Source organism: Actinia tenebrosa, unplaced genomic scaffold (genome assembly GCF_029948245.1).
Source record: "Actinia tenebrosa isolate PJP-AT-01 unplaced genomic scaffold, QUT_ActTen_1.0 PGA_scaffold7__59_contigs__length_16204524, whole genome shotgun sequence".
In the NCBI taxonomy this organism is placed as follows: Eukaryota; Metazoa; Cnidaria; class Anthozoa; order Actiniaria; family Actiniidae; genus Actinia; species Actinia tenebrosa.
In genome coordinates this window covers 3,352,952-3,365,490 of record NW_028292584.1, presented here as the reverse complement: position 1 = coordinate 3,365,490, position 12,539 = coordinate 3,352,952, and the positions used below count along the sequence as shown (strand labels likewise).

At 37.2% G+C, this 12,539-nt stretch overlaps 1 protein-coding gene across 1 annotated transcript; it reads right to left on the bottom strand.

Annotated features, from left to right (window-relative positions):
- Nucleotides 1-1,073: 1,073 nt before the first annotated feature.
- Nucleotides 1,074-12,483, bottom strand: LOC116297498 (N(6)-adenosine-methyltransferase catalytic subunit METTL3). Its single transcript, XM_031705736.2, has 22 exons — nt 12,169-12,483; nt 11,342-11,520; nt 10,761-10,837; nt 9,940-10,006; nt 9,346-9,382; nt 8,893-8,929; nt 8,310-8,385; nt 7,405-7,440; nt 6,924-6,977; nt 6,208-6,324; nt 5,793-5,829; nt 5,589-5,644; nt 5,207-5,287; nt 4,815-4,868; nt 4,397-4,489; nt 4,075-4,169; nt 3,613-3,651; nt 3,430-3,538; nt 2,989-3,054; nt 2,718-2,793; nt 2,457-2,493; nt 1,074-1,599 (listed from the first exon to the last, which is right to left on the bottom strand). Exons 1-22 carry the CDS (start codon nt 12,281-12,283, stop codon nt 1,482-1,484), a joined length of 1,656 nt encoding a protein of 551 aa, XP_031561596.2. The 5' UTR covers nt 12,284-12,483; the 3' UTR covers nt 1,074-1,481.
- Nucleotides 12,484-12,539: the final 56 nt, after the last annotated feature.

Here is a 12,539-nt window from a genome sequence, read left to right as displayed (position 1 = left end):
TTCTGACAAACCCACGACTCGAATAAGAATTTATCGTGTTAGGGACGTTTTTGGAGGAGGGAAAGCGCAGAACTCGAAAAAACTCTCGAATCAAAGGGAGAGAGCCAGAAAAACTTTTCTCACGTGATGCCGAAATGTGTTTGCATTCACCTGCGAATTTTTCGAGATCAAAATACCTTCTTTTTGCATTTTCTACTGATAAGCGATATCAAATGAAAACTTTCCCGGTTGGCGTAACCCGTAACTTTTGATTAGCATTATGTAAATGACTCGGTAAGTGGTTTGGATGACCACGTAAAATAACGGTACCCAGAAACTTATATGTTTCTAAACCGTAATGAGTTTCTGGGTCCTATATACCCCCACCCTGCCGGAGGAACGTAAAAGAACCACTGAGGACGTAGAGAAACCCTGGCAGTGACCATCCTTGAGCTCAGTGTCTGGATCTTACTAACCTAACAATTTCTAAATGGGTAAATTGTGCGATGGGCATTGGGATGTTACGGGTTTTTGCATAGTTAGTAGAGGGAGATGGTCCAAAAATCAAAAATCTCAAATAAAGTACGTTAAAAATTCAACAGTTACAGAGACCAAAAAGAAGCTGGATACATAGTTATATACATATTTTATTGATAAATTACTGCACAGTTAATGCAGGAGCGTATGCAGGAGAGTGACCAAGGGGGCCACCCACCCCCACCCCCCCTCCCTCAAACAACAAAATAGCAACAAAATGGCAACTTTTTAGAATTTGTAAAAATATAACGTAAAAATTAATGTCGGCTTTTTAATGTTTTTTTTATTTGTTTGGCGTTTGGTAACTCAAGCAAAATGACAGTTTTTTAAATGAAATTTGGGCCTTCCCTTTAGGAAAATTCAGGCTACGCCCCTGTAATGCGAAAAATTTATACATAATCTTATCATAGTTCATGACTAAAATACCAAAAATAAAACTCGAATGTTCTTTGTATCCCTTAGTTCGTCTCTATTACTTTGCTCCAACTTTGTTAGAAGGAAACACCCGGGTGCGCATGAATGTGCGTAAGGATTTAAATCACGCTCGAACCGAGATCTTAGTTATAATGACAGCACGTCTTTATTAGGCATAAAGCCCTACCTAAACTTTGCTTTGTTATGAGATAGAGGGGTATCAGTGGGAAACGATCCGACAAATTTTGTCGTCGCTTTGTAACCGTAACTACGCGTTGTGATTGGATAAACTACTGCAAGAAAATGGAAAGCCAATTTAATGTTGCGGCATATCGTACCGTGTAAGTGCTGTACCGCTTCGTACCGCCGCATTTTTGTAATTTGCACCAGGCATCTTTAGCTGTAAGTTTAGAAGAAAAGGGTAGTTTAAAAGAAAATAAAAATCTCAGGGTATTGACTTGGTTTAGGCTTGGACAAGAACGGGTTGTCGTTCCTCTTGTTGTAAACTTAGTGGAAAAGGATTTTCTAAAAGGAGATGAAATCTCAGGGTATCAACTTGGTTTAGGCTTGGTCGACAACGGGTTGCCATCAGGATATCTCTTCTTAAATCGAGCAACGACGTCAGGTTCTAAAAGATGTACTCCATCTAACTGGTTACCAAGGGTGATCCTGAGGAAAGAAGATGGACATGAATACGATGAATAAGAAGCAGTGTAGAGTGCAAGAAGCGCTTAATATTCCTCGATAAATCTAGACTAGTTTGGCTTTATTAACGTAGGTAATTTATCGTATTTTTGGCGAAAATTGCGACCGGCAGTGTTGGTGAAAATATTCTAAGTGACATGAACCAAGTGCTCCGTATTCTATGCCGAGCGAATACAGACAATCTTTTTTCGAATCAGTCCAGACTACAGGAAGCGCTTAATATACCATTATAAAGTTAGACTAGTTTGATTCCATTAGCTGTAGCCAGTTCTGTTTTTGTTTTTTTTTTTGGTGAAAGTTTGGACTGCCGGGCATTTAGTCAATTTTAGACCGCGACCGGCTGCCGGGCATTTAGACACTGCGATGGAATTAAGGTCTACTAAAGTGTGTTTGTCTAATATCTAGTTCAAGGGTTTAATAACTTCACTCTAAACGAACGAACTGAGCGAACGAACGAATGAACACAAGGACTAAATCAAGAAATAACAAACGAACAATGAAAGAGTAAAGCAGATTCGTTTTCTGAGCAATCGCCATAGAGAATTTACGATATTAGGAGTTTAATGGAGACAATGTTTATGACGACACCACTGAATATGCTTGATAAGATCTTCTATCAAAGAGACAGAAAAAACAAACACACACACATACACAAACATATAAATAAAAACAACAACAAACAAACGAACGAACGAATGAATAGAAAGGTAAGCAAAGAAAAAAATATAAATACACAAAACAGATGAATCAACGAACCAAAAGAAAAAAACGCGAAGCGCGCAAACAAACAAAACAACATTTGGACTATTTCTTTTGCTTACCAGTTCGGCTGGATGTTATGTTGTCTACCAAAAATTTCTGTAAAAAAGATAAAGCTAAGTTAGAACTGGGAAAGGAAATGGTCGTGAGTTACATTGGTAGAAAGTGATGAAAGCAGTATTGCATGATAGATTACAAGGCATGAATACAAAATTTACCGGACATTTTTTGCCTTGATATATTTGCAATGTGTGCGCATTATTTATTTTTTTGCATACAGCAAACTCTATTGCGTGCGTTCTCGTTCAACCTTCCAAACTTACCAAGCTTCCTTGTTCCTGGTGCCAGCCTCTCGATCAAACCATATATTTCATCTGGCTTGTGACTTGTCTCGCGCACCTGAGATAAGGAAATGATGGTAAAGTATCTGTGCAGCCTCGTGCTAAAAACAAAAATTTCGCACTTCCTGCACACGTATTTTGGCGAAGTATTGACTTGGTTAGGAGGACAATCCATTTGAAAATCACAAGTCAAGCTAATAAAATACCTGTGCTGCATATCGGTTGAGCAAGAGTAAAATTCAAAGCCTATTACCTCAGCCACAAGTACATCGCAATCCATTCCTCTGTTGAACCCAGAAACATCACCCTTCACCCCAACCTTCAAAAACAATCAAAAGTTGTCAAATAGAAAATACATTGATACGAAATATTTGGTTTGGTACAGTTCCAAGAAAAACCATGGTAATACAAAGAAAGACGTCTCGTATTTTTCAGATCGACCTCTTTACCTTGGGCTTAATGTTTTCCCATTTCAGAACACGTGTCATTCCCTTGACTATAAGATTCTTTGTTTGAGTTGTATTCGTATTCAAGTGTCTTCTCATGCGCAACGGATAAATAAAGAACCTGATACTCTAGGGAACAGAGGGAATGACACATGGTCTGAAATAGAAAACCATCATGCCTAAGGTAAAGAGTTCTATAAGGATGAAACAGTAGTTCCATGAACTAAACGTAAGTGATATCTCCCTACCAGACAGTGTTCTTTCCCATGGTTCAGCCAGTGCCCTGTTCTTCCTGTCCTAATGAGTCTCTGCAGCTGGTTTGTTTTGACCCAAATGAGCTCATCACACCTCTCGTACCTGAAGAACAACGACTGTTAAACACACTTATTCCAAGATAATTTAAATAGACAAGAAAACAGTATGGTACTCACCCCCATAACTCCAAGCATTCCCTTCCAAGTTCCATGGCCCTTTAGAAACAATCCACAATGCGTTTGTGAGATAATTCATACCATGAATTCACCATCCACCCTTTCATCATCCACCCTTTCACCATCCACCCTTTCACCATCCATCCTTTCACCATCCATCCTTTCACCGTCCATCCTTTCACCATCCATCCTTTCTTTTTTCTATCGTCTCGCCCATCCATCTACCATTTCCTTACCTCCTTCCCTCTATCCATTCATCCATTTATCCCACCATTTACCCAGATTAACCCCCTTATAGTTTAAGTTCATTCATCCGCCTTTCCTTTCTCCCTTCCATTTCTACATCCATTCCTACATCCATCTAATCTCCATATTTCCTCTCCCCTTTATTCCTTCATTGTATAGCTTGGTTCTTCTCCTTTCTTCTTCCCCCTGCCTATATAAAGGTTCATATTAGCTTACCTGCCAGTCACCCAAAGGAAGATATAACCATTATCCTGTAGTGCAGGGATATTCAACTGCCGCATCTCATCATCTGCCATGGTACCATATGGAAGCTTCAAACAAAAACATCATTAGGACATCAAAATATTTCAACTTCGACATTAGGTGAAACTTTGGCCGCTGTTTTCATTTCTATGCAAGGATTGAAACATCAACGTCATTGTGACCATGTTAGTGCTACGTCACAAAAGATTTCTGTACTGCGCCAAGATAGCCGCCATGCTTTTGACTTTTGACTCTCTTACAAATGCTTGCTACCAATCAATTTGTTGACAGTTACCTCCATGTGTATATCCCATGGTGGGTCAGCCATGATGACTGAAAACTTGCCAAGTATTGATGTATCTAGTGTCCTAACATCACACTGTATATACTGCATAGGACAACAGAAAATAATGTTAGTCAATGAAACCAACAATGTATAAACCAGTAACAACCTGAACTATCCATTTTAACAAATAATGATGATGAAATTAGGATAATATTTAACAGTGGTTTTACAGAGTGCTTCTTCTTCCACTGGACTCAAATTGCAATCTAAAAGTCTTTTTTATTCACAAACCAAAAAACTGTATTTAGTATTTTCACAAGGGAATAAAAATTTGAATAAGAAAGAAAATTACTAAAGCATTCTGGTAGTATTAGTAATATGACACCATCATGTATACTGGCTATTCTTTAAAATAAATTTGGTTTACCTGTGGTGGATATAAAATAATCTTGTTTTGCTCTTTCTTGGATGTCCTTGTTGTCTATGTTGACAAAGTAAGAAGAAAAATGCAACAAATAAATAAAATATCCATGCAATAAAAACTTTAAACTTAGAGTTGGACCATTATGTAATTTATTGATGGGATGTTGAGTAAATCCCCCCTCCCCTTCCCCAAATATTGAGCAAGCACTTCACCTACGAAAAAATATTGTGTAGCCGCTCCTTTTCAGAAAAGAAATATTAAGCAAACACACAAAAAATGTGTACAATAACATGAACATAAATTTCAGTCTGCAAGCCCACTCCCATCCCTCAATTATCTAATGGTCCATCCCTTACATTTATGCTTGCTTTTTGGAAAAAAGTCACCGTTATTACCTCCACTTTATTCTTTTCCTTTTCCATTTCTTCCTTTTTCTTCATTTCCATGTCATTGTAATCAACTTCATAATGCACATACTGGAAGAAATAAGAGTAACATTATCAAACAAAGTACGACATAGGCACTTGTCATTAGCACAGACTTTGCTACAGGAAAATCTAATCATCCTTATTATTACTATGTGAGGGTAAAAAAAGTTTAGGATCTTCTTATCTACATATAATCTTTCCTATAAAAGAGTATCAATAAGAGTATCAGCTAAACTGCTTCAGACGTATGACCATCTACTCCATCTACATTCTGAAAGCCCCACATAGTCGCTTGGTGGGCAATGACAATAGCTGAAGAGAAAAAAATTGTGACTGTTGTGATAGCTACCTTGCATGTATCCATGTGGAAACAGGTGTTCAAGAAAGAACAATCGCCAAGAGATTCTACAGAGAAAAACAAACAAAAAACACAATCAATGATGGTAGGAAACTGTACTTATTAAAACAAAAAATATATGATCTAATGGTGAGATCAAAGGATGTTTTGAGTTTTGCAATAAGCAGCTTTGGATGGGAATCAGGAATGTCTTACCATCGGTGTGTTTCTGTAGGATTTTTCTAAAGTGAACCTATAATGATTAATTATTAATAGTTAGTAAGGCAAAAATCCATGGGTGGATGAATGAATGAATGGAAGGAAAGGATTATCACTTGACCACTTGACCAGATGGAGAGAAGATGTATGCAGAAATGGATGGAAAGAAGAAAGGGTTAATGGATTGAGGGATGGATAAATAGATAGATAGATGGGCAGATGGATGGATGGATGGATGGAGGTATGGATGGATGGAGGTATGGATGGATGGATAGATGGATGGATAGATGGATGGATGGATGGATGGATGGATGGGTGGGTGGGTGGGTGGATGGATGGATGGATGGATGGATGGATGGTTACTAAAACTGTAAGTAACTAGACAAAAGATTTCTTCCCAAGATTTTCTTACTTTTTTGCAAATCTGTCCAGGTTTATTTTTTTGACAATCTGCACGGGTTCCACTCTCACAGAACTCATGCACAAAAGCACCACCTTGAGACTTGAACTTCTCTAAAGTTGATTGTTGCTGAAGAAGAACCATAAATATAAAACGGTTGTTAGAAATGCTCAGGGTGTCGAGCTGTAATGTTAATAAACCCTCTTGCTTTGGTAGTTATATGTGCCTATTTTAGATTCAAAGATTCAGACCAAATTCAGGTCCATTTTCACCACTCTGAATAGCAGATATTAGAGATACACTCTATTGGGTGGCATGGGTGGCGCTGTGGTCCAAGATTAAGCCCTGGCTCAGGCTGGATCATTTGTAAGTTGAGTTTGTTTGTTGTGTTGTTTTCTCCGATCCCTTGCCCCAAGGCCTTTCTCTGGGTTCTGTGGTTTTCTTTCTCAGTAAAAATCAACATGTCAGTTGAGTGTTGTATGTTGTAAATATAGAATGTAAGTGGTAGTGCATTTGGAGGGAACCTCACGGAAGAGCCCCATATGGGGAGTGGTGGTCATAAAATATATGGTTTTTTATTAACTCCTAACAATTTTTGCATATTGGGTCAGTTTTTATAAATTCAATGTATTGACCCAAACGCCTTCACTTGAAACAATATTGTTTGAAGGCAAGAGAGTATAACTCTGATATCTGCTGCTCTATTATTCAGTTTCTCTATATCTTACCTGGTGGGATGGGACGTTCAAAAGATCCAGGATATCTGTTCCAACCTTTTTTGTCTAATTAGTGAGTACAAAATAAATAAAATGCTAAATAAATTTAAAACATAATACAAATGATAATAAATAATGGGGATCAAGTGGTTCCACAGAGTGACTTTTCTTCCACTTGGAATTTAGAAGTTGATTTTAATTTGTGGAGGAAGGAAACTGGGGAGAACTAACAAGCAACTCTACTAACGCAGGCTGCCAAGTCTGTGAATTGATCTGGGGTCCCCTTGGTCTCCTATGCCACAAAGAGTTGGTCATCTATTCTTAAAATAATATTATTGTTTTCCACCCTGACAGTAATGTCTTTATCTTATAAACGAGGGTATGACTGACCAAGATAAAAAACAATCAGAGTAACTTATAGTTAATTTTATAATGTTTTTATAGTAAAACAAAATATTTTTTTGAGCCCCATTTTGAATCTTATTTTGCTTACCTCTTGTTCTTTCATGGTTGGCATTGAAAGAAGAGCCTATTGAACAGACAAGGGAAGTCAGTTGCATGTAATGAAACTTTAAATGGAACATTTTCAAATATAAGTCAAATACTGCTTTCTTACTTATTTACACACCCATTTCCTCAATGTTAGCTTTATTTGAGTTTTCATTCTTTACTTTACCAATAAAGTAAATAATGCACAACTTTCATTAATACAAACACTTTGAAATTTTAGGAACCTTTACTTCTACTATGCAAAAAAATAGAGGTTAACTCTAGACAACAGAAAATTCGAAAATAGAGTATTCTAATAACTAAATAATTAATAATTTTGATCAAATTATCAACCCAATCAACACTAGTTACCACAGAAAGTCAAGCAAAAGAAAATTAGTCAGGGTCCTTTAACCTCTTTAGCTTCATGAGCAAATTGCGCATTTCAGATCACATGACAATCCCTTGAGAATTGTTCTTTTATGACGAACATGTTAAAATATTTACACATGAAAGAATAATAAAAAAATCTATCAGTTTGTCTCTGTAATCACAGAGTGGGACAATCATGAACGGAACCCTCAGATCCATGCTAGGTGAAAGCCCAAGATCGAATTGGAATTTAGAAGTTGGTTTTTGCAGAGGGAGGAAAACCGGACAACCCGGAAAACCCTCGAAGCACAGGAGAGAACCAACAAACAACTCAACTCACATACAACACCGAGCTCGTATGGACCTGAACCCGAGTCGCATTGGTGAGAGGCGATCACTCTCACTGCTACGCCACTCATGCTTCCTAATGCTACTCCCAATTTTAGTTTTCATAAGAAAATCTTAGTTGCCCTTCAGGATACTCTCAAATTCATCTTTATTACGGTCTCTGTAAAAAGGACAAATTGAAATACAGACCTGTAACTCATCATCAGAATCAGTCTTGAGTGATTTACTGGATATTGCTCCTTTTGCTGAGGTATCAGATGATTCACTGCAGAAAGAAAGGAAATCCATGAGATATAAGGCTCTCAAATAAGTGTCGCCCCCAAATCAACGGTGCAAATAAAACCCAAAAAAATTAAATAAGTGCCATGGCGCTTAACAGGTAAATATGGTATCATAATAAAATAGATGGTTTGGTCAAACACTTCATATTTCTGCAACCCAGCCAACTTCAGATATGGCAGACTATTCTTATTTAAGATATTCCATATTTTTTTAGCTTTAAAATCTACGTTTCCCCCCAATTCAGAAACCCCGTTTCCAGAGCTCTTTTTCTGCTCTCCATTACTTTCTGCTCAGCCCTATGTAGAGGAAGGAAAACGATCTCTGCTTGCAGGGTAAACTAGAGAGCAATCCATGTATCATCCCTTTGAGAAAGACTCATTGTAATCACTGACACATTCATACTTTTTGTAAAGTATGAAATGGTAAAATTCTCAAGGCAATGTCAAATGATTTGGAATGGGAAAAGCTTAAGCCCAAGCTAAATTAGTACCTTTCTCTTTTCCTTTTCCTGGACGATGATTTCTCATCTAAGAATCATAAATGAAATTAGAGCAAAGTATTTACAGGTATTTAAACTTGATGTTTTAGAAATGGTTTGTATTAAGGAAGCTTATAGGCAAAAAAAGGAAAGCTGTCAGAGCAATCAATAAACATCCTTAATCATTGTTTTGTGTGTTTATTGATCATGCTTAAACACATCATATAACAAATGAATTCACATATTTATAATTATGTAAGGGAATGAATTTTGTATGACGGTGAAAAAACCATAGAATATTTCTGTGATGTTTTTTTCTTCTTTTCTTTGCATTTTCTTCGGTGTAGTATTACCATCTTGCATACTACAATATGCACAAATCAAATGATGTCTTCAATTTCGTACAAAGACAGTGCCATCATGTGCTAGATCTGTTCTATGGATGCATAACAAAACATATTCTACCTGTATCATTGTTAAGCTCCTGTGCTACTGCATCAAGCTGAATATTGATAGAAAATAACACAATGAATGCTCAGTTTGAAGATGATCAATGTCAATGAACAGTAGATGCATCTTATGGTCTGTCAAATTAAACTTGCTTTGGAGATCTAAGATTTACTATTCACTAGTAAAAGATGCATCTAGAGCTGGTTGTATGAAGCCTAAATAAGCTAGAAAAAGCACTATAGACACCTTGCATGTGATGTCAAAGCAGCTCAATTTGGAGGACAAAACACAAAAATTCCACCTCCTGAGAATCAAAAACCTATTGTTATGTCAAACAATGTCCAAATTGAGCTGCATTTCAAGGAGCTGCAAGGGGTCGGTCTATTCACTGAATAAATCCTTATCCAGCAGATAAAAGTTATCCAGATCATGTGCTTCAGTTACATGAAGCTCAAATAGGAAATATCTAATGTGATTTTATCCAATGCATAACTAATTACTGGATGGCCTTATTATCTGCTGGATATTGCTTATCTGGCAGATAACTTATTCAGGTTCTAAGTGCCTTCTGGTTGTTGCTGTGATACAGTCTTGATTGTCATACTGTACCTTTGAATGGTCTTTGTCTGTTACGATGACACAAGGGTTCCCATCTTTAGCAGTACCTTTCTTTATGCTATTAAGACCAAAGAAATTATATTAGAAAAGAAGTACGAGGTAAGAGGTAAAGGGTAAATGAATCCTGTCCAGATTGCCTTAAAATCACCCTTAGAGGTACTGGCTTACTCTCTGGTAGTCCTTTTAGATTTGTGACACCCTAGAGGTGAGGTTCCAAATTGCATCTGGAATCCTAAAAGGTACAACAACGAGCATTCCTGCTCTTCTATATATACCTGTAGGACCCCTGGGGTGGATAGATGGATGGACAAATTATTTAGGCTATTTAGGTTATTTTTTAAGCTATGTATATGAAATTAGTCTTTTGTAAATAGGCCTCTTTAGATTGGGCATAATGTTTTCCCATTTCAGACCATGTGTCATTCCCTTGAGTATAATTTCTTTGCTTAACAGTTGTGCATAAGATGACACATGAATATGGATACCAACGAAACAAAGAATCTTATTCTCAAGAGAATGACACCTGATCTGAAATCCTGGGGGGGGGTGGTACTCCCTTATATTCACTATACTTGTATATGACAAATTTCCGTGATTTTACCCTCGAACAGGGTCAGGGTTCAGAGGGCTCAGCAGCACATCCCTACCCTAAACAAGCAAGAGTAATCCCCACCCTGGGTCTGAAAAAAACAATATTATGCCCAAGCTAAATAGGTCTATTCTCGATCATTTCAGAAATACAGAACATGTATCTCTAGCTTCTCCATAAACTTTGTACAATAACATAACATTTGAACTATCAAAAACTGCACCTAATAAAGTCTTGAATGGCAAACTTTTGTAGAAGGTTTTCAACAGATTCTCTAGTTGCAGGAATGTCTGTTTTGATCTGCAATGGATTGAAATGTCGAAAAGATTAATTAATAATAATTACAACTTTCACAGTTAATACTATTTTATTAGTACACAAAGTTGAAGAAATACTGGATTTGTCAATGGACTACTTCAATGATAAGGTGGCCATCTTGGATCTTAAGGCATTATGCGGCATCCAGTGGGCAAATTAAGCTTTGCTACGATATAACAAACAAGAGAATACAACTGACAAAAATCGATTGAGACAGCACATCGATCACCTATTTCAATAAAAGAACAACAAACACATGGAACTCTCTATATTTCCATTCATCTTTATTTTGTTTCGCCCCCCCCCCCCCCTGTCTTGAGCTAAAGTCAGGAATACAAGTCTTTCTTTACCTTTGCCATAAATCATATTTAACTATAGATTCCCTAAATTCGATTCAATCTCTAAAAACAAAGTGCTATATAACATCTACACACAATTATTATTCCCTGACTTAAGCTCCTTAGCTCCTTACGAGTCTTTGTTTACCTTGGTTAACAAGTGGTTCAAAATGTGCAAGGAGTCTACTGGTAAGATGAAAGTGGAGGCCCACAGGCATTCAATAAGGTGGTTTTCTAGCATGGGATCCACCTTGACAACCTCTGTCTTGGTCGTACTGGTAACTTCTTCTGCAGGCTGAGGTGATGAAGGGGGCGGAGTTGCTGTTCCTATAACAAAAATAAATTTTGTCATGGAAGACGTAATTTCTGACAGCTCATTGACAGATATATGTTAGAGCAGTTTTTCATATCTGGCAGTTTCCATTTATTTATGTACCTTTGCATCAAGTTCAAAATATGAGTATAAATATTATTCTGAGGCAGGGAAACCGCAACAGTGAAGGCCAATTACTGTCAACTACAGCATAGTTTGACAGCACCCAGTATAGATATAGTTGGTGCAGCATTATTCTTGGGTAGTGAACAGTCTCTAATAAAACCATCTTACAAAAGGTCTGTGTTGTCAGTGTTGTCAAAACACACCTTATCGCATATTTTGTTGTGTCAATGTGGACTTTAGGAAAAATATTCCCAATGTTGGGGTTCCTGTGGTGCACAATAACACAGGAATCCCAAAGCTCACCCATTCAACATAAACATATCAAGAAACAAAATGAAAGATAAGATCTTTTTGCTTTTTATCTTAAATCCAGCGAAGCTTAATATGAAAAGAAAAATATGAAAACAAAGTTATGACAAGAGAGAAAGTTTATATCAAAAGTCATCGATAAACTGCAATGGTGGCACGACTGTCAGGCTTAGTAGATCAAACTAAAAATACATTTAAAAAAGCTTCTTGCAAAGGGTAGGACTCACCATCTCCTTCCCCAGCATTGATGCCCTGACGTTCTCTTCTCCTTTTCTGTAGTCTTTCTCGGAGACTCTCCTGTCTTCTCTTGTGTTCTTGAATGTCAGACCATGTGTCCGACATTTCTGAAAACGAGTATTATTTCAAACACGAAACAGACTTTACAGCACGTTTACAAGAGCTGTGACAACAAACAAAGTCCTTCCTTTTAAAAAAGACTTTCAAAACCAAGGAAATTTTAAAAAATCTTAGGTGAAAACAAAGAGTTGATCTTCTGTCTCCTCTGAGCTTGCACAAAATTTTGGCGCCGAAATATTTCCGACAATAAGCCGAAGCTCATCGAGATTATATCGAATAGCAATCGACAGTTTAACGAGAC